Below are 22,533 nucleotides of genomic sequence, written 5' to 3' on the forward strand. Positions count from 1 at the left end.
CGCCCGCTTTGCAGGTCAGTGCTAGGGCTGATGTAATTAGCATCTCCTGGCAACCTTGCTCCTCAATTTCCCCAGAGGGCAGTGGCTGGCTGTGGACTCTCACTGTGGAGATGGTGGTGCCTCCTAGGCCAGGATCCTCTCCCAGATCTCTGCTATGGGAAACCCTCCTACCCTGATATCACGGTCCAGGGTGTTCACAGGCTGTTCACACAGCTGTGTGTTCACAGCTCTGGGCCTGAAGATTCATTGTAATTTTCCACGGTCCCCTTAGAGGACCTGTTTATTGTACCTGGGGGTGATTTAATGGCCCATCTCTACTGGCACAAGAGCCCCGCACTCTCAGGGCTGGGAAGGTACCTGCCCTGTGCTTGCCCAGGATGGACGGAACAAGGTGGGAGGTGCGCCACAGTCACAGTCTCTCTCCACTTCAGGCTGAGGCCCTTCACCTCCTACAAGCTGCGCCTGAAAGCTACCAATGACATCGGGGACAGCGACTTCAGTTCAGAGACGGAGGCGGTCACCACACTGCAGGACGGTGAGCAAGTTGAGGCTCAACCATTCTCTACTGCTGTCCCTGAGGCCCCAAACACATGCTCCTAGAGAGAGGCCCCACTGTGTCTTGAGCCAGGAAGGAAGGGATCACCAGGGAGCAGTGGCGAGCAGCAGAATCCCATTAGTGACAGACAGCTTCCAGTGTTCCTGCCTGCCCTGTGGTCGTAAATCAAGGCTTCAAGGGCTTCCAAATGGAATGGAACTTTCTTTGATTGGCTTCCAAAGCCCCTTACATCCATTAGCATCCCAGAAGTTGAATAATTGATAGGGTCGTTAAAAATGAATGTCAGCGGGTAGCTGGGTTTAAGAGGTTTCCCCAGTTTTTCTCAAGGCCCTTGGTTTGAGAATAGCACAGGCAGGTCAAGGAAGGCAGAGCTCCTCAGAGCACCAGGTGGTTCTTCACCCCCATCCTGCCTCAGAAGCTCTGGGCCTGAAGATTCATTGTAATTTTCTATGCCCCATCCTGTTAGGCCGAAGGGACCCCAGGGGACAGCTCCATCAGATGTGTGGAACAGCGATGGTCTGGTGGCCTGTGGGATGGAAACGATGGATGTTGTGTAACAGGCACAGAGCCGGCCCCAGGCCTGAGCACTTAGTCCACCCAGCAGTGCTTGATAATAATTCCCTAAGCCAAGCCCAAAGCCCTGTCTTTCCCATTTAACGCACCAGTGGAAAGATTTCCAAATAGACCAGCTTCCAGCGACTCACCCTGTGACCTCACAACTCCATTTTTTTTTTTTTAAGAACCTAGAAGTTTAGTGTTTCCTAAACAGAGCCTCACAGGACCTTAGGGACCAGCCCAGGGAGGAGGGGAACCATACTCAACTCCTCAGCAACACAGAAAAACTGATCTTTGCTAGAAAACTAGTTCTCCCATGGGGTAGAATCTGCTGGTTTTGTGCCCTGATGCCCTCTGGCCTCCAGGAGGCCCTTGACCTGCCCTTGAGGATTGACTGCCCCACTCCTTGAGCCTCTCCCAAACTATTTCCTATGCACTAAACCTGGGAGTTTATTGGAGCCTGGAGGAAAGGCAGGAGGGGAGAGAAGCCTTCAGAGGCTTGGGGGAGAATCCCCAATTCAGAGTCCTGTGGGGCTCAACAGCTCTGCTGGGCAGGGGAGCCAGTCAGCCCCAGGGAGCTCCTAGGTCAATGCAGAGGTAAAGAGTCCACAAACCCCTTCATTCATGACTGAGGCTCCATGCAGTCCCAAAGCCTTCCAATTCATCCACTTCAAGTGGGGGCCAACTTCAGCTAAACCACCGGGAAGGTTGGCACTGGAACTAAAGCATCATCTGAAACTGAAAATGCTTTCGTTTTAATTTACATTTAACACAATTGAGGTAATTTTTGCAACTGTGCACTAATTCCTAGAAGAAAGAAGAAAGACACATAACAAGCTGATTTTATTGTTGGGTTATCTCTGACAAACCATGTGAGCACAAGATCCGACAGCCTCCCTGTGACCTGCGGGAATGGGCCATTTCTTGAAAAACCATTTGAGGGACTCTCCAAGCTCCCAGGCCTTTCTCAGTCCTTTGATATTCAAATCAGTGCTTTTGATGCACCTATCTGAGCATCTTCCTTCTCTGAGATTTGCAATTTCCCTTTGCATCAGATTTGCATTGTATTTGTGTTGCTTTGTCTCCTGCTGAGAGCTGCGATTGACAGGCACAGGCTGACCCAGCTTGATGGGGAGGGTCCTTGGAGTGTGTGGATGGTTTACTGATAAAGATTTTCTTATTACCCTGATTTTTATTTCCTGCATAACCTCACAGCTTGAGAATGTTGAGAGGCCCCTATAATTGCAGTCTGCTGTGAGGGGCTCTCAGGAAGGCTAGATGAAGGGCCCACAGTGAGGACAGGCCAGCAGGAGTTCCAAGGGTGGATGGAGACCCTGCTGTGTGAGGCAGAACTGGGGCTGGGTGTGGCTAGGGGCGGCTGGCAGATCCAGAGGAGATTCATAGAGCTTGACCTGGCAAGAGTTTTAGACCCAGAGTGGAGAGTCTGCCAGGCACAGACAGGGTCTGGGGACACCCTCAATCTTATGCAGTTCAGTGGATGTTTATTGGATGTAGAATATGTGTCAGGCCTCTGCTGTGACCTTATAGCCGAGGAGACATGGGGAAGTCAGTTCAGTACATTAAAAGGACCGCATCAATTTGGAAGGAGCAGAGGGCATAGGAAAAGAGTCAAAGATGACCTCCTGGGTATGGCGGATGACAGAAGGCCACACTTTGGCCAGGGACAGGGCTTGACATGGGCAGAGGTCAAAACAACCTGGTCTTTTCCAAGACCATGGCCGCAGGACCCTGACTGGCTGCCTTTGGCCTTGCTGCCCAGCCAGCAACAGCCTCACCAGAGATCAGCCCTCTTAACAGTCACATTAGAATTTGAACCAAGAACACTGGGTCCAAGGAGTTCCTAGAGAAGGGGACCTCAACTAAGGACAGTGGGGTTCTTGTTCTCCACAAACTGGCAGAAATGAACTTAAGGACACATGAGTTAGAGACAGCTATCTAGGAAAGCTGACACACATTTGAGGAGAATGCTGGCCATCTCCAGAGTGACAATCCACAACCCCTTTCTCTGGGATGTTAATGTTCATAGAGGGACAGAAGCCAGGGCTGAACTAGAGAGAGAGAGTCAGGGTGGAGTTATAAAACTTCATGCCAGCTTCCCCTGCCCTTCCGTCTTTCCTTCCTGGAGTCACTTTTTGTGGGCAAGGATGAGGGCCAAGGGTGGTTGGCCAAGGTCGAGGGCTGGGTGTTCCTTGTTGCTTGCTTTGCACTCCAATGGCTTTTGGTTTTTTTCTGCATTTATTTATGGACACTTTTCTTTTGAGACTCAGTATATCTTTCTTTTATGTATCTCCAAACTCCTATCTCAGTGTGACCATCTGTCCTTCTCAGAAGCAGCTGACCTAAGAGACTTCTAGAATGATGTATGCCCACCCTACCCTCAAAGATCTGGAACCATAGGGAGGGACTGGACAGGGTGCTGTGGGGAAGGCCCAGAGAAGGCTGCCCCTGGGATGGAGGCAGAGCTTGCCGCGGCCAGGCTCACAGCTGTTCTAACCCTGCTTCTTCTTCCCTGGCTTCAGTTCCAGGAGAGCCTCCAGGGTCTGTCTCCGCGACCCCGCACACCACTTCCTCGGTCCTGATCCAGTGGCAGGTAAGAGCTGGGAGACCTCAGTGTTTATGAAATAGGCTATCATTCCCTGGCTGGTCCAGTGGCTGGACACAGATGCAAGCAGAGCCCCTGCCAAGTGTTTGAGTGGAACAAGGGACACAGTCTGGTCAGGCTGGCAAACTGGAAGGGAAAATGATGTGGAAGTGTAACTTCCAAAGTGCTAGAAACAGGGCTGTGGTGCTCATACAGAGGGAACTGGGCAGGGCCTCTGGGGCAGCCAGGTTGTTCAGAGCCTTAGAGCTGCTGTCTATCTAGGAGCCTGTGACAAAGGGCGCTGGACTTGGGCTTCCTCCTCCAGAACAGAACCAATGGCCCACAGGGCAGTGAACTCCAGCCCGCAGTTGTCTTTTCTAGAGAAATCAATGACAGCAGATAAAATAGCTACAGGATTACATGTACTTGCACAAAGTCTGTGATTTTAATCTCCAGTGAACATTGAACCAAACCCAAGAAGCTTCTCCTGCATAATCACACCACTCTGCTGGCCCACTGGCAAGGACACACCACCCTCTCTGCCTTATTTCCAATTCTTATTTCCAATTTGGTAACCAAGAAGTGTATTGAGGACACAAATGACAGAGGGGCAGAAGGACCAGAGAAAGGTACAGAGATCCCTGGGAAAGAACAGCTAGGGGATGATGGAGGGAATCTGAAGGAGAGGGCTCAGCTCAGGGTCCCGGGAGCCCAGGTCCAGGAGCAGAGGAGGCAGACGCTGAGTTCCCCAGGGCTGGAGCTTGCCTGGGCAGGAACAGCAGGCTGACAGGCCAATGGGCAGGGTGAGGACAGTGATGAGAGGACAAGCAGGGCGTCTGGCTAACTGGGAAGTCCCTGATGCCAGAATGGGGGTATCATGCTGGGGAATGGGGACAGATACCAGCAAGAGCGGTGTTCAGTTCCACAGCAAGGTTTACTGGGCCCAGGAGGGGCCCTCTGATCTGGGGGATCAAGAGGGTGGCCTGCATGGTCATGAGACTGTTCCTTCAGATGACAGTACTCTCAAGGAGAATGGAAGGTGCCAGCTCAAGTACAGCAGGAAGTCAGCAGGCAGGAAACGTTCAAGAGGTCAGGAAACAAAGGAAACTCAGTGATGCTGATGACCACCAGGCACCAGAGGTCTGGACATGGCCTTGGAGAGCTGAGAGGGCCGTTTCTTGACCATGCAGACTGTGTCAGCCTAGTGGAAGCTGGGAAAGTGTCCACTGGAAAGGCGTAGGGGTGACATGATGGGGGAGCAGTAGGGGAAGGGACCGGAGTGCTAGGCCATTGGGGAGCTCATCCCAAGGTGAGCACTTCCCTGGGCCCTGGAGAAGGGCACTGGGGTGGCAGCACTTAGCTCTGCAGGCCTGGAGGACAGGGCCAGGGCAGCCACCAGCATGGGCACCTACAAGGGCCTGGGCAAGGAGTGATGGGAAGGAGCTGAGGGAAGGAAGTGAGTCAGGAGACCAGGGCAGCTGGTAGACCCCATGAGAGCAGGAGTATGCCTGACCTGGCCAGCTGGTGACTGGTGACTCCTGAGGGTGCTGGTCTTCCGCGATGTTGTCACTTGAAGTCTCAGGTTGAATCCTGTGAAATACCATCACATTTAAAGTACAAAAGTGGCAGTTTTGTGGGGTTCCCCCTGATGAACCATGACTTACACGGGTGGATTCCATAACAAAGGGGGGTTTCCTCCAGGTTCCCATCATCTCCTTCAAGTAGTGAGAGGATGCTGGAACCACTTCTTCACCTCTTGTCTATGGCTGGGAATCTTCCAAAGATATTTCCTAGTGTTTTCTAAGTTTACCAGAGTGTAGGGCATGGGGCCAGGATCATGAAGCCTCCAACCCAGGCTCTGACCTGCCTTGAATTGTCTGAGCAAAGTGACAAAGGACCTAGCCCCTAACTCTCCTGGACCACTGTGACCCTCTGGCTCCAGGTTTCTCTCTAGAAGCAAAGTTCTCAAAGGTGCGAGCTCCCTGGTGTTCCGGGTCTCTATAGCCCTTGCTTTGGCCTTGACTTCCTCTAGGGCCGTGCTGGACCCTGGAAATATTCAAAATGGAAATTCAAGGTCCCCAGCGCTGGATACTCCCACCTTCCGCAAACATAATCAGCTGAAAGGAGATTGGTCCTTTGTATATGCTAAACTCTGCCAGAAAATCAGCATTTTCTTTGTGAACATGGTAGTGGCCTGCCAATAACTAGGTAAACTCCTTTTCCATAAAGGCAGCTGGTGCTCAGGCTGGGACACTCATTCCCCCAAACAAGGGGCTCTGTTTGCCCCAGCGTCCTGCCTCCCCACAGCACGGCTCCAGGCCCCTCCATTGCTGCTGGACAGCTCTGAAGCATTGGGCTGCTCCAAGGGAACTTGGCATATGTGTCCATCAGCTGTCCTCTCCAGAGCCTAACAGAACAAACTAATTGCATGAAGCCCAGAGCAGGAGGTGGTCAATACGCTGCATTGTACAAATGAATGCCTGTCAACTGCCAGGCAATTGAAGTACAATTAAAATTATGAGTAATTTACTAAATCAGAGCGAATAGAACAAAGAAAAAGAAACTAGGTTTAAATATAGATTTGCATTCCAAATGAAATGTTTCACCTGTAAATCTTTATTTTTTAAAATTTGTTTAAAAATGCAAACACCAGCTGAAATTTCAAGGCAGCAGACCCCCTGAAATGCCTCCCCCAGCAGTCTGTCAGATTTCATTCTTCTTTGTGGGATAATCAATCTCACCTTTCATGGTTCCTCTTCTATTTGAATTCTTAGGATTTGAACGCACATCCTGGACAGGGGTGCACTGCATTCCCGCTGAGCACTGCTCATAACGGGCAGTGGGTTTATGAATTGATGGCAGCGGGGGAGCTAGCTCTTCCAAACCTTCCCGAGGACCACACAGCCTGCCACACACGGCCCCTGTGCCGCTCAGATTCCTCTATGTCCATTTGGAGACAGTTTCTAGCAAAGACAAAGTCCTAACCAATAGATGACTTCATACTTGAAGCTGTCAGCTGAGGATGGACTAAGCATTGTCAGGGCAGAGGACAGGTGCCTGGGCACTGGGGGAGAGGGGCTGCAGACTTCTTCAAAACAAATCTCAGGGATGTCCTGCTTCACCCTGGGCAGAGGGCTGCAGATGACTGTAGACCCAAGGAGCTCTTTCAGGCTGTTATGAGACAACAGCCAGGGAGCCACTGACTGGCTGATGGGACAGCTGAGCACACTTTATAGGAAGGACAGGCCTCCCAGATCCAAGGCAGGGCAAAGACACAGCCGAAGCAGAGGCTGTGCTGTGTTTGACCCTGTGTTTCATGGGAAGGCACCTTGAGCCTCCTGTGTTCCTCTGAACTACTGGGATTTAATCCCAGAGGGAATCTGTGTTCCACTCTCCAGAAAGCAGAAGTCAGGGGAATATAAACACAGACCCCAGGGGCATGGCACTCCCATCAGATCTGGACTTGAGTCACAGCCTGAGATCATGTTCCCCAGGAGACCTTCCTTTGAAGTGGGGAAAAGTAGGTCCTGCCCACCTTCCTCCCCATCTAAGCAGAGGGGAAGCAGGCATGTGGCCCAGGTCATCCTCTCAATCCAGTGGTCCAGATCCTCTGCCTGTGACACCCAGGTGCACTCCTTCCAGGTCACCTGCATTTTAATAGTGGGCTTTTGAAAAGTGAAAATCCTTGCAGGACTCCCACAGAGTCTGCTGGTGGGTTCTGATGGAGGCAGGCAAGAGGGAAACAGCTTTCAGAGGGATTCCCAGTTCCCTTCAAGCATCTGCCCATACAGATGGCCAATCCAGGATGAAATTAAGCATAGACAGGGTCATCTTGGACTTCAGCAAGTCCAACTCAATTCCACGAGCGTTGATTGAGCACCTGCCACGTCCAAAGCCTGTCCAAGGCCCGTCCCAGGTGCTGTGAGGAGGGAACTAAAGGCTGCCAGAGCCTCGCATTCTTGGTCAGTGCCAAAGCAGAAACAGGAAGGGGCTAGAGAGCCAGCCTGGGAGCAAACCCTGGGCTCAGAGTCCTGTAACACTCTGGAGACCACCTAGACAGAGTCCCACCTGTTACAGGCCTGGGGCAAGCTGGGGAGTGCACAGGCAGGGTGGCATCAGAGCCAAGCCTGGAGTCGCAGCCTGAACTGCCCGCCCTCCCTCCCGTAGCCGTGTGTTGCAAGGAGCTGCCTGCTGACACCACCAAGGGCTCCAGAGCCTCACAGCCCTTTCACAGCTACGGCAGAAAGCGGGGTAAAACCCCGTCCAGGAGGCCTTGGTGGCAGCCTGGAGTCTCCACAGCATCACCTGGCCCTTGACAAATACAGCTCCTGCTGGGAAGATAGAGCCTGTGCACAGACAGGCCTGGGCCAGAGGCAGCCTCGAGCCAAGCCACCTCCGGGCTTCAGCTCCCGCCACTGTACCAAACACCAGGAGAAGGACTTATAAGGGAAAAGGCTTATAGCTCCCAGTTCTGGAGGTTCCAGTCCAAGGAGAGGGAAAGAGGACCAGGCCAGGGCTGGGAGCGTGGGTCAGCGGTAGAGCCCTTGCCTGGCAGGCACAAGGCCATCCCCAGCACTGGAGGGGAAAAAAGAGGAAGAGACTGGGATCCCAGAATCTTCTTTAAGGGCACCCCCAATGACCTAAGTGCCCCCTCCTAAGCTCCACCTCCCCAAGGTCTCACCACCTCCCAGTATTGTCACCTTGGGATGAAATCTCCAACACACTGGCCACTGGGGGACATTATCCAAATCATTCCAGGGCTTTGCCTCCTCCCTGGAAGTCTCCTGCTGAGAGGGAGACACATTTTGACTCTTGAGATGCCCTGGGACTTCTGCTGCAGACAGCCTCCGTCAGCCTGTGGGTGAATGTGGACCCAGCCCAGTGGCTGGTGGTCCTCGTGCCTGTGGGCAGAGGGGGCTGGGCCTCTCCTTAAGCCTCCAGAGCACCCTGTCCACCTTGAATGCTAGGAACATTGCTGAGAGGAGCCCTCAGCCCTTGCTCCCACCCCTACCCCAGGATTGTCACACAAGGGCTGGGGACATGTGTCTGCTGCCAGCTGCAGAGCTACATTTGCTCCCCAGCAAAGCCATCTTTATTTTCACAACCTCCCAACTTTCCACTTATTTGATATTTTTGGTGAACTGAATCCGGTCCTCCCCACCGGCCTGAGCCTCCCTCCTCCTCCACAGTAAATGGCTCTCACTGTAATCACGACTCTGCCTGTGTGGCTGCAGAGTTGGCCTGGGCCTTCGCAATCTTCCTGCTGAGGCCAGAGTACTTGAGCTGCCTCCGGTATAATCCGGGACTGTAAGGGAGGCTTTGAAGGTGACCCGCAGGGTGAGATTTGCTGGACTGGTGCTTAAAGAGACCCAGCTGCAAGCTTTTGATCTGCCCACTTGCTGCTCCCTTCTTGCTGATTCCAGTCAGCCCAGCTCCCAGAAACCAGAGTGCCAGCAGCTCATCTTCCCTGCCAGACCCCTGCTCTTCCCACCTTCCACCAGTGTATGAGAGGACAGTGCTCAGAGACTCTCAGCAGGATTGCCCGGTGTCATCTGAGCAGACTGGGAGCCTTGAGGAGCAAGCGCAAGCTCCCTGGCACTCAACTGTGCTGAACAGGGGTGCATCTCTCTGTCTGGTTGTCAGGGACCCAAAAAAGGAAGGCCAAAACTCCCGAGGTCTTGGAACCCCTCTCTCCCTCATTTGGCAAAGGGCTCCTCATTCCTGCATTGCCACAGAGGTGTATAGCAGGGGCCCAGAGCACCAGCTGGGCCCACAGGTGGGTCTTCAGTGGACCTGGAGGAAGCCCCGTTCTGGCCAGTCTCATGAGTTCAGTTGCAGATCATTCTGGAAGTCCACCCTGTGGGGGACAACATAGGACCTGGACCATTCCTGGCGTAGGTCTCAGGGACTGTACTCCTTAGCCTGGCTGCTCTTCCCTACCAGCCCCAGCACCAGAGCTCCCTCACAGCCCACCTATTTCCTGGAGCACCACCCCCTCCTCCGCTTGTCAAAAGATTCTTCTCTTTCAAGGGCAGCTCAAAGTCATTCCTATATAGATTACTCTCTGGTTCTGCCGTGGGCAGTAACCACTCCCCCTTGGTGTCTCCTTGGTCCTTGCGTATCCCCTTTCCGTAGCACTGTGCATCACACCCCAGGAAATCTGTAGACCCAAGGATGACGAGGCTACCGCTGACTCCCCAACGAGCGGAGCTCAGCAAACTCATGACTTAACTCAGTCTGCCCTGCCCCGACCCCGGGGTACATAGTGAGCAAATGGGGACAGCTCTGCAAGAAGTGTGCACACAGGCCTCCCCATCATCCCTGTCCTCAGCAGAGCATCCCTGCCCTGTCTTGCTGCAGGAGGGGCCCATCAGGCCCAGAGTCATCCTCCCTCCCTCAAAAGGCCACGTCTGTGCACCTACCTGCAGTCAGAGGGGGAGAGGTGTTGAATCTTTGGGATTAGTTGGCAAAATAGCAAAGGACAGCATTTTCCTGCATCCTTCATTCACTGGGTGACTCCTTCCACCATTTCTGTAATATTAGTGTGTGACAAATGCCTCTTTATTCTTATCACCCACTTTCCAACTTTTAAACTTCTCTTAAGAAGAAGGGATTAAACAAGCTGTCTGTTACTATGTGATTGTATTAGGTTTGCAGGAGGATGCCCACAGAATAAAGATCTCAACTTAAGGTTCAACTGTACCCCAGAAGAAAACCAGGACTAGAGTGGACAGTGTGGACTGCCAGCAACTCCTGTCCTTAGATGGGTGGACGTGTGCCATGTGTCATGGGCTGCACACACTCAGTTTCCGTCTCTGCTCTGTGGCAATGTGCTGAGAGCAGCGTATCCAGGTGCCATCCAGTGAAATACTGGATGGCATCTGGCCTTGCCACCAGGAGCACAGGAAAAAGACCTAAAACAACTGCTTTGGAAACAGGTCTATAGAATCTCCAGGGAAGAGCAACTGAAAATGAGCCCTGTGGGCACCCCAGGAAAAATTCTGAAATGCCGTGTCCTCAGAGAGAAGTTTGGACCAAGACTGGGGGACCCGGGATGGGTGGGCTGCAAGGGAAGCTAACCAACAGCTCAGAACTCCAGCCATTCACCATTGCTGGGTGCACAAGGTGTCCCAGACACTAAGGTTTTTAACCAAATCAGTGGAAAGGAAAAAGACAAAACTTAACAAAATTAAACCACCACAAAATACACAACCTTCCCTCCCTGCTCCCTGCAGACCCCTGGGGTCACTTAGCCCACCTCCTCTGCTGGGGTTCTACGTCCTTCCAGTGCTTCTGGTACTCTGGTACTGATTGTTTGGGGTTTTGTTTTGCTTTTCTGATGAGTGACATGTCGTAGGAACCTTCTGGGTGAACAACAGGCAGAGAACTGGAAAAAGTGGTCAGTGGTCACAGCAGGGCACCCTGCTGTACTCTTCTGGTGTCTGTCCCCACACGGACATACCCCATCCAGGAGAGACCCTGGTCTGTGCTGGTTGGCTTTGGTTTTGTTTCACTCGCTCGGTTATTGTGAGATGACTTGTGAAGGCTTCTCCCTGTGGCTGTCCTATGGAAGGAAGGCAGGTTGGAAAAGGGGAAGGAGCAGAGATGCCAGAGCACACACGGGATGCCCAGTCCTGCCTGTGAGCACCAGGGTGTCCAGGGGTGTCCCCCTCCCCAGGGGGCCTAGCAAAGACAGGAGCAGAGCCAGCTCTGAGGTTCCCCGGCTTCTGGGAAGGTGAGGGGAGGAAAGGAAAAGTTATTCTCAAAGCAGTCTCCAGCCCCCAGAGACAGAGCTTTCCTCCATCCGTCTGAGAATCTGGAGTCTTAGTCTCCACACGCCATTCCCCTTGTGACCCATATGGACAGTGGGAATCCTTGGAGCTGGGGCTGCAGCCAGTAGAGTGGTAACACCGGACTTTTGGCAGAGTTGAAGAGGGCTGTGGGTGTGGACAAGGACGCATGAGGTTGGGACCATGGTGACTGGGAGAATGAGCCCTCTGGCCCTGGACCTGCACAAGGGACTCTAAGATCTGGCAGGACAGCGGAGCTCCTTTAGGTGAAAGGGTGAAAGGGCCAGCTGCTCTGTGGATCTGCAGGCCCCTCTGAAGTGAGCCACTGGGACTTGGCAAGTGTACCCAGGTGTCCAGGAATACTTTTCTGTGCTGTGGTTCCTGGATGGGGCCCGCAGAGCAGAAGGTCAGAGAGCTGTTCTGCACTGCAGGCCTGGGGGCTGCTGGGTCAGCGTGTCAGCAACTCTCATTTCTGAAACATCCTGAGTGTGTCATGTGCATACCATGCTCTGCTGGCGTGTGTGTGTGTGTGTGTGTGTGTGTGTGTGTGTGTGGTTACTATTGCAATACGCATACCCCTGGTTATTCAGTTGGTAGGTTTGGAGAGCAAAAGATATCCCATGTTCTAAATCTGGGTTTGGGACCGAGAGTGGAAGGGATGTTGGAACACACGAGCCTTGCGGTCCCTGGGTTCAGGGAATGTAGATGGAGTGTGAGCAAAAGTTTAGACTGCAGGGGCATGTTGGTTTCCTGGCCTGCGGTCCCATATTACCACAGATGGGGTGACAATGAAGTGTATTCTCTCACAGCTCTGGAGGCCAGAAGTCCAAAATCGAGGTGTTGGCAGAGCCATGCTTAGAGCTGTGGTAGACAACACACCATGGCGCCTGTTGAGTGTCTCCTCTAACGTCTGTTTCCATCTTCACATGACATTCTCCCTGTGTGTCCATGTTCAAACTTCCTTCCTCTTAGAAGGAGAACAGTCACTGGGCTAGGGCCCACCCTAGGGCCCACCCAATCCAGCGTGACCTCATCTTACTAATTCCAGTGTGTTTGGTGCACATCCTGTCCCGGGACAAGGCTTGTCTCCATCCACCTTCCTGATGCAGCTCACAAGGTTCTGACTCCACATCCCTTATCTGAGTAACCTGGGAGGAGCCCCAACAGCCAGATGGGATCCATGGCCACTGAGGCTTTACGAGGAGCCCATGTGGAACAGGGGGCTTTTCTTGTATTGACAGATCTGTCAAATAAATGAAGCATCCTCCTGAGCTCACTTTTAACAGAAACTGACTAGGGGAAGAAGACCTTGGACTGGGTCTTGAATGATGAGCAGTGACATCCTAATGTGACTTTGTACAGGTCTTGGGGCCTAACAAACCTGCTTAAATGCTGGCCTGGTCTCACCTGGCTCCATATTGCACGGACATGAGCACCTGACCTGTCTGAGGCCCTCTTGTGCCTGCTGGCATGGGAAGAGCCCTGAGGACTCAGCCGTAGGTCTGAGTTGGTGGGGTGGGGGTGACATGGCATGTGGAGAGGTCGATGAGGGGCTGATTAGACTGCCACAAGCCTGGGTGGTCAGGGAGTGAGTAGGCCAGGAAGGGCCAGCCAGTGGACGATTCCCAGCCAGGATACATCCCAGACCCCTTACTCTCTTGGTTTATCCCACAATAGGCAGCTTCCTCTCCTGTCTCAGCATTGGGGCTCATTTAAGCTCTTCAGCTGAACATGGGATGAGACACTCATGTCCCAAAACACATGCTTAGGAAGATAGCCCTGTGCAGGGGTTCCCAACCTCCACTCTGCTCCTGGGAGGTTCCTGCACTTCTCTTCTCCAATTTTATACCTTTCATTCATTTTTTTTTTTTTAATAAGAGCCATGAACTTAAACTAGTGGCCTCCCCTGCACCATTGGCTGGTTAAACTGGCAGACGCCACCATGCCCCTTATGCAGGCTGACCCAGTGATGCTGTGTGATGTCTTTACAGCCTCCCCGGGATGAGAGCCTGAATGGCCTTCTGCAGGGTTATAGGATCTACTACCGGGAGCTGGAGGCCGAGGTGGGCTCAGGCCCCGAGACCAAGACACTCAAAAGCCCCTCTGCCTTGCGCGCAGAGCTCGCAGGTGAGCAGCCTCCTGGTCTCTCAAATATCTGTCTGCTCCACGTGAAGCATGGCGGGAAATAGACAGGCTGTGGAGGAAATACAGGAATGTACAGCCCTTTGCTGGAGATTGGGGAGCTGGGATTGGGGAGTTTTGCACTTGGAGTGGGTGTGACTGGACCTGCACATCTGGGAGGCTGGAGAGCGTAAAGTGCCATGGCAGAGGGAGGAGAACCGGGCCTGCCTGAGGAATGGCCCAGGGCTGGAGACAGAGGGGGACCAGTCCTGTGGCCACAGCGAAGCCCAAGAGCAGGCTCCACCTGTCCTCACAGTGTGCAGGTCAGCACTCTCGTCTCTGGGCAGGTCTGTGCCAGGCCTGCACCATGTCACAACCTGGCATGGCTCTCAGTAGTCCAGCTGCCACCAAGGCAGCCTCTGGAACTATGGGAGGCCTCCCTCTGCTACCTCCCCTTATTCAGAAGGTGGGTAGAGAGCTTTCATTACCTGACATCCCCCAAACAGCGTCACAGAAAATATTCGTTGCCCATGACACACTGGTGCTGGGAACGGGGTGGGAGAGCAGGTCCCCACCACCTCCTGCTGGCACCTTCCTGCTTCTTCTACCCATGGCATGGGGGTGCTGTCTGGGCATGCTTGCCCAGAGGCAGGTGGGGGCTCCCTCTCCATCCAGTTCCTTCCCCAGGCCTCTCTAAGGAGAATCACCTGTGTGCACATGCTGGACCCTGCCAACCCCAGGCGTGGTGCTGAGGGGTGTTGACTAGAGGAGATGGCTCAGCTGTCTTCCACACCCTTGCACACCCTGAAGGTTCCCTTGTTGATGATCAGTCAGCAGTGAGCTGTGTTGGTCCTTGTCACTCTTTGGACTTTGTAGCCAAATCAAAACACCTCAAAATAGAAGGACCCTGAGATGAAGCTGGGTGCGTACACCTGGTCCCAGGTGCCCTTTGTTCTGTGGTTTGCCCATCCCCTCAGACCAGGGCTCCACAGGGGAGACTCAGTCAGCTGACAGCTCTACCTTCCAGTGCCCAGAAGAAACCCATGTCCATCTCTCCCGGCGTTGCCTGGTGCAATGGCTTGCCAAACACTGTTTGTTCTGTCCTATGGGAAGGTGAGCCCACCCACCCTGAAGTGTCTTGCTTTTTATAAAGCAGTGCAGTAAGCCCCCTGGGAGCTGAAGGGAGGCATGTGGGTGGCTGGCTGGGATCTTTTCACCCCTGGAGGTACAGCATGGGAGCTGGAACGGCTTCCAAGTGAGGCCGCTCCATACCCGCATTTCTGCTGTGTGTCATTTGCAGTAACAGTTTCCCTGCGTGCTAACTGCCTTTCTGCTTTGCTTACTTCTAATAGCCCAAAGCAGCTTCAAGACCGTGAATAGCAGCTCCACGTTAACCACGTATGAATTAACACGTAAGTCCACACCGCCTTCCGCAGGGGCTGCTGTGACGAGGCGGCTCATTGTGGTGCGCCAGTTGGCTTCTCAGTAGACCAAGTGAAACTAGCTTCGATTAATGGCTCCAATTTCTGGAGTTCTGCCTCTCAAATGCTGCTTCTCAACATGCCAAAACCCTCAGGAGTCAGGAAAGGAAACTTCTAGAAGCAGAAGGTAGAGGAGTTTGCAGTCCTGGCATCCAATCTCCTAGTCTGGGACAGAAAGGAAAGTCAGACCCAGCAGGGCCTCCTCTTTGACTTCCTTCACTCTTTCTTTTTAATTCTTTTTAAATTGTGGCAAAATATACATAACATGAAGTTTACCGCCTTAACCATTTTTAAGATGGTGGTCCACTTACCGCCATTCATGCCTACAACTTTTTTATCTTGCCCAGAACTGAAGCTATGCACCCACTAAACTCTAGCACCCCAATCCCTCCCCAGCCCTAGCATCACCATGCTGTCTTTCCGTCTCCATGAGACTAAAGACTCCAGGAACTGAACAGAAACAGGCTCATACAGTGTGTGGTCTTTTGTGACTGGCCCACCTCTCTGAGCAGGATGCCTCCAAGGTTCATACAGGTTGCAGCAGGGGTCAGAATGCCCTTCTTTCTGTGGCTGAATAACCTCCCGTTGGATGTATAAACCCACATTGTGTTTCTCCCTTGACTTAAGCCAACCCATCCTGCTTCCCCTTTGATTTCAACTCAGGATGGGTTTCAGGATCCAGGTGCTGGGCTCATGGGACATCCCATAATGTGACTTGCTTTGATGTAGAGAATTTGGACAGATTAGAAAGTGGGTGGAAGGAAGAGGAGGGGAGGGCCTAGGCCTTCCTGAGCCCCTCCCCCAGGAGGCACTGCAGGAAGGCTGTGGAGCAGGATTTACCCACACATGCTCCCCCTCCCTCTGCTCCATGCTGCTCCCCAAAGCGACACTGTATCCAGTGAGTCCTTTGCTCCCCTTCCTCCACCCCACTCCACTCACCCCCATGTTCATCACTCCCAAGTACATATTGCTGAGTGACCACTAGGACCTGGTGCCCTCCCAAAAGTGTCAGCTAGGACACAGACCAGGTTCAGGTCAGGCTTGCCTTGCATGCACAAAGCCCTGGGTTCCATCCCTAGCACCTCCCCCTGCAAAAAAAAAAAAAAAAGGAAAATCAAGTTCAGGTCAGGAGGGTCCCAAGCAGGACATTGCTCCAGGTTGTCATCCCTGTGCTGCAGGTCTCAGTGGACTCTTCAGCCACAAGAGTCCCAGGCTGGGACTAGCAAGCTAGGCTGCTGAGTGCGGGCAGCCTTCCTCAGGGCTGTTCCTGTTCCAGCTGGGCTGAGGCAGAGAGGTGGGCACCTTCTCAGCCATCAGGGCAGACCACACACATGTTCCCCAGAGCAATGGTGGGGAGCCTGGGTGGTCTCATTTACCAGGGAGGGCACCACTGAAGGCGGCACTGTTCACCCAGACATGGCACTCGGGGCCTTAGCACAGCTGAGCCAGCTACCAGGCAGTACTGCCAGTGGGAGAACTTTCCAGAATGTTTTGATTTCAAGGTCAGTCACTCTCACTGTCAGTGTGCAATCTGTGCTTAGCTGTCTGCCTGTGTGATTCTGCGTGCAGGCTCCAGCAGGGCTGGACATCTGAGGTGCCTGACCACACGGTTGGAGGCCTTCCCATCCTCCCCAAGCACCTCGGAGGTCCAGCCCTGATGGAGTTACTGACAACTCAAGGGGCTCAGATTTTCTCCTGTCTTCTTAACGTTTTCCTTTAAATACTGACATCTCCCTCCACCTCTTGGTACTTTTCAGGAGAGATGCTAGATGCAAAGGCAGGCCAGGGCCTGGTTAGCCTCTACCCCTTCACTGTGGAAGGGCACCTCATGCGGCCTTCACCTGAGCACAGGGCAGGAGAACTCTTCCTGCTTCCCTTCCCTTTGGTGGTCCTTGATTGACAGCCAGGAGGATGGGGATGTGATCCTAGGGTTATAGGCATATCACAGACTTCTCCTGCCTCTCCTTTGAGTTCTGTTCTTTAGTGTGGCCCACAAATGGAGCTTTCTAGGAATGGAGGATGCTGCTGCCACAGGCTGACCCCGTATCCTCTCCCCTTGTAGATTTAAAGAAGTACAGGCGCTATGAAGTCATCATGACCGCCTACAACATCATTGGTGAGAGCCCGGCCAGCACACCTGTGGAAGTCTTCGTTGGTGAGGCTGGTAAGCTCCTGGTGTCACCCACCCTGCAGCCATCCAGGGACCCTGTAAGGGATGGGAAGGCCAAGAACTATGTGGCCAGGCATCTCAGCTGCCCAGCCTTGGTGGGGTGGAAGTTTCTGTGACGCCACTGGCGAAACCTGGCTTAGGAGGGTACTAGGATTTCCCAACCGCTCAAGTGAACAGCAGGCTAACTTGCAGTGAAATATAGGTCATGTTTAAATATATATATATATATATATATATATATATATATATATATATATATATTAGTTGTAGAAGGACACAATACCTTTATTTATATTTATGTGGTGCTGAGGATCAAATCCAGTGCTTCACACATGTTAGGCAAGTGCTCCACCCCTGAGCTACAACCTCAGCCCTAGGTCATGTTTTTAATCCACTTGAACTTCCTTCCTCCTCCTGGCCAGATGTTCACGCCCTCCCTGCTGCTGAGGAGTCCCGTCCACAGGCAGGCCTCCTGGGCTGATGGTTTTCAGGGCTTCCTCAACATGCACCTGGTGCTTCTGCTCCATCAGCTGATGTGAATTTAGAAGAGTGATGCTTCAGGCCCAGGATAATGAGAATTTCCCCCAGGACACAGCCCCAGCCTCAGGGAGATGCTGAGGAGCGGGAGTGGGTCAGGTTGCTGGGCCCGAGATTAGAAATGCATCACATGTCCTTTGGCCATTTGGCGAGGTCAATCAAGGGCACTGAGAGTCTAGCATTTTTCTGGAATGGTCAAACAATATTTGCACACAAATGAGATTGCAGAAATGGGACATCTGGAGCTTCCATTATTTCTGCCTCTCTTTCCTCAGAAGTCTGTCTGAGTTAGTCAGAGCCACGAAGGTGGGAGGCATTCACCTAGTCCCAGAAGATCCCCTAGGGCAGAGGAGGGGCATGCAATGTGTCAGTAAAGGGTGGCTGTGGCAGATGCATGCCCACTAGGGTGTTCAGGCAGTGGGTTCTATTAGCCATGTGGGTGGAGTGTGGGGACTGACATGACTGGCCACTTGAGATCCATGTTACCCAAACAGTGGCTGCAGGCGGTGGCATGCGGGAGTTCTGCCCACTGTCAGCCTGTACCCCCGATGACAGCTGAGTGCCAGGGGCTCGGGGCTGCTAAGCAGGGCCTCTGTCTCAGGGACCAGAACTCCAGAGACAGGAGCTGCAGCATGGAGGAGGAAGCCAAGCAAAGACGGATGGGTGTGGCAGGCCAGCACAGGCCAGCGTGACTGGCCGCTGAGCTCCCAGCCCTGGTTCCTGGGTACATTTGGTTTTTGCTATTGTGATAAGATAGGTATAACGTGAAATCTGCCACCTTTACCTTTGTCAAGTGCACAGTTCCTCGTCATTAAGCACACTTAGTGTTCGAGCAGCTATCACCTCTGGAACATTCTCATTTTCCCAAACAGAAATCCCAGACCAATTAAGCATCCCTTCCCTTTCTCTCTTGCCAGCACCTGACATCCTCTAACTTACTTCTGTCTTTCTAAATGCCCAGGTTATTCTAGGTATCTCGTCTAAATAGAAGCATGTGATAGTTGTCCTTTATTTTTAAAATTTATTTATTTTCTAATTTGTTATACATGACAACAGAATGCATTTCAATTCATAGTACACAAATGGAGCACAATTTTCATTCCTCGGGTTGTACACAAAGTAGAGTCACACCATTTGTGTCTTTATAATGTACCTAGGGTAATGGTGTCCTTCTCATTCCACCATCTTTCCTACCCCCATGTCCCCTCTCTTCCCCCTCCCTCCCCTTTGCCCTATCCAAAGTTCCTCCATTCCTCTCATGCTCCCCACAACCACCGCCATTATGGATCAGCATCCACTTTTCAGAGAAAACATTTGGCCTTTGGTTTTCTGGGGGGAAAAAGTTTTGTCCATTTTACCTGAAAATGCCATGCTTTTATTCTCTTTTAATGCTGAGTAATATTTCATTGTGTATATATAAACCACATATTCCATTGTATATAATATTCCATTGTGTGTGTATATATATATAAATAAACCACAGTTTCTTTACCCATTCATCTATTGAAGGGCATCTAGGTTGGTTCCACAATTTCACTATTGTGAATTGTGCTGCTGTAAACATTGATGTGGCTGCATCACTTTATTATGCTGTTTTTAAATCCTTTGAGTATAAACTGATAAGTGGGATAGCTGGGTCAAATGGTGGTTCCATTCCAAGTTTTCTAAGCAATCTCCATACTGCTTTCCAGATTGGTTGCACCAATTTGCAGCCCTTGGGTGTTCATCAGGGGCCTTCCTGAGGTCTCCCTACCAGCAATGTAAGAGTGTGCCTTCCCCATAATCTTGCCAACACTTATTGTTACTTGTATTCTTAATAACTGTTATTCTGACTGGAGTAAGATGAAATCTTAGAGTAGTTTTGATTTGCATTTCTCTAATTGCTAGAGATGTTGAATATTTTTTTTCTGTGAAGTGTCTATTCAGTTCCTTAGCCCATTTATTGACTGGGTTATTTGTTTTTGGGAGGTGTTAAGTTTTTTGTGTTCTTTATAGATCTTGGAGATTAGTGCTTTATCTAATGCATGTGGTAAAAATTTGTTCCCATTCTGTAGGCTCTCTATTCACCTCACTGGTTGTTTTTTTTTTTTTTTTTTCTGAGAAGAAGCTTTTCAGTTTGAATCCATCCCATTTATTGATTCTCGATTTTATTTCCTGTGCTTTAGGAGTTTTGTTAAGGAAGTCAGGGCCTAATTCAACATGATGAAGATTAGGGCCTACTTTTTCTTCTGTTAGTCACAGGGTCCCTGGTCTAATTCCTAGGTCCTTGAACCACTCTGAGTTGAATTTTGTGCATGGTGAGAGATAGGGGCTTAATTTTATTTTGTTCCACATGAATTTTCCAGTTTTCCCAGTACCATTTATTGAAAAGGCTCTTTTCTCCAATGTAAGTTTTTGGCACCTTTGTCTAGTATGAGACAACTGCACAGCCCCTGCGTGTCCCTAGGGCAGGAGGCAGTGATGGCAGCCAGAGCCAGCCTGCTCTGTGCTCAGAATCCTTCCCTTCCCTGGAGGGCCCAAGTGAGAAAGCCCACATGTGTGGTGTCACTTCTGTACCCAGCACAGTGCTGATGGGGTGGGTGGAGGCGGGAAGAAAGGAGTAGAAGGAAGTTGTGTTTCTTCCTGCCATATTGTGGGTTTGGGGTGGAAACACAGCACCACGTTCCCAGCTGCTTGCTACAGAATTTCGTCCCCTCCCTGGTGTCCCAGTGCGGTCACACGCACACTAAAAACTATGCCTTTCCCTTTTCCTTTCCTCCCAAATGTCCTAAACCTCCCTGACTTTAGCAGGTGGGTCAGTGGCCCCCAATCCTTCTTGGGTCCCACATACCTAGGACCTGAGCCCAGACTAGTTGCCCTGTTCCTGTGGATGGAGCAGGCAGGGCTCAGACCCAGGTGGCTCCAAGCCCCTCTGCCTTGCTTTCTCCCCTCTGTCTGGGGTTCTGCCTGGGGTTACCTCTGGATGCCTCCCTGAGGGCTCCTGGGCTGGTCCCTCCTCCTCTCTGGAGTCCTCCCACTCCATTTCTCCACATGCCTCTCCTGGACCCTCTCCCTGGAGTGAATCTTTGCCTCTAGCGCTGTCTGCCCCCACTTCTGTGTAGCTGGGCTCTTTCTTGCCTGAAGCAATGCGCACCGTTCAGACATGACCCTGGCAGGGACTAGACCTACAAATGGGCCTCTGCTGCCAGTCAGCCTGGCAAGCCTCTGTCCTCCGTGTTCACACTGGAGGGAGTTTTCCAAAGGAGGAGGCCAGTCAGTCATTCCCATTGCAGCCTGAGGACCTGACGGTGAGAGGCACTGTGGACGTGTTGGCACACAGTAGGGGAGACTTCAGAGACGAACTTGCCTTGGCAGTTTCTGTTCATTTTCTGGATGCTTCTAAGCATTACAGCCCAGAGGGCCTGAAGTGCTCAGAGGCTTTTGTGAAAACAGACTGGGCTGTGGCCTCGTGATTGAGTGCTAGACCCTTCTCGCCAGCTGCGTGACCATGAGCAAGTGGCTTCAACACTGAGCTCCGGTTAGAGGCTCATGGCGTAGCCAGGAGATCTGTGTGCCAGGGCAGGAAGCTCAGGGTCTCGCCCAGCTGTGCCACCGACTTGCTGTTCTACCCACAATGTGCATATCCAGAATGTGCCTGGCCAGTGTGGGATCCCACTGCTGGGTGCAGGGCACTCCCTCACAGCACCCAGAGGAGTCTGCATGGTGAGGGAAGAGCACTCCCCACAGAAACCAGGGGCCTGAGTGCTGATGGATGAGGGGCGCTCAACCTCAAGGTTCAGGCCGGGAGTCTCAGCACTGGTGGGAGAGGAGAGCTCGCCCAGAGGACCCAGAGAAGTCTGAGCACAGGGAGCTGAGGGTGGGCACCCACAGGACCCACGGAGACTGAGCACTGGTAGGAGAGGGGCGCTCGCCCAGAGGACTCAAAGTCCTGTCACCTTGTGGAGAGGATCCCTGAGCCCAAAGTCTCACTTACCTCAGTGATGGTGGCACAGCACAGTGGTGCTTTTTTACTGTCTGAAGATGTCCTCCATGATGGCAGGAAGTTGTCCCCCACTACATTTCACAGGGTCCTGTCCAGGTGGGAATGGCGCCTGGTCCACAGTTCCCAGAGGGTTCCTTCTCTGGTGAAAACAGATCCCCGAGATCCACTGAGGACCGCCTTTGTGATTTCAGGCATGGTGAGAAGCCTGGCGAATGGTGGAAGGAAAGGCCAAGCGAGGGAGTCGGAAAGAAGGAGGCCCAGAGTTCTCCACAGTTCCTCAGCAGTGCCCCTGGACACTGTCCTGAGGCAGACGGGGAACCACAGTCACCCTCACAGCTCGTTACGTGAGCCAGGTGACATAAGGCCCATCGGACCCTGGGTACTGCTGGGTGAGGGGCGCTCACCCTCAGGACCCAGAGGACCCTGGGCACTGCTGGGTGAGGGGCACTCACTGGAGGACCCAGAGGAGCCTGGGCACTGCTGGGTGAGGGGCACTTACCAGAGGACCCAGAGGAGCTTGAGCACTATATGGGAAGGGGGTACCCAGCCAGAGGACGCAGAGGAGCCTGGAGCAGGCTCTCTATGTCACTTGACTGTCTGTCACATCTAGAAAATGACAAGATGTGTAGAGTGATGAACTTTGGATCCCCTGTAGCCCAAGGAGGTCATATTTAAATCTTTTTAAGCTCAGAGAAAAAGGCAGAGTTAGGAGATTTCTCCTTGAGATCAAGGTTGGTTT

General features: G+C 52.3%; 1 protein-coding gene across 2 annotated transcripts in view; it reads left to right on the plus strand.

Moving 5' to 3' along the window:
* The window catches only part of SDK1 (sidekick cell adhesion molecule 1), a 901,672-nt gene that overhangs the window by 816,658 nt on the left and 62,481 nt on the right, over positions 1-22,533 (plus strand). The window contains exons 31-35 of one of the 2 annotated variants that reach the window (XM_081298615.1): positions 432-535; positions 3,652-3,722; positions 13,495-13,630; positions 14,977-15,036; positions 17,168-17,269. In XM_081298615.1, coding sequence (XP_081154741.1) covers positions 432-535; positions 3,652-3,722; positions 13,495-13,630; positions 14,977-15,036; positions 17,168-17,269 — 473 coding nt within the window. The remainder of the gene's footprint in view (positions 1-431; positions 536-3,651; positions 3,723-13,494; positions 13,631-14,976; positions 15,037-17,167; positions 17,270-22,533) is intronic. The other variant, XM_081298616.1, reaches the window with a different exon arrangement.

The sequence above is a fragment of the Spermophilus citellus genome (assembly GCF_964194105.1).
Source record: "Spermophilus citellus genome assembly, chromosome: 6".
Classification (NCBI taxonomy): domain Eukaryota; kingdom Metazoa; phylum Chordata; class Mammalia; order Rodentia; family Sciuridae; genus Spermophilus; species Spermophilus citellus.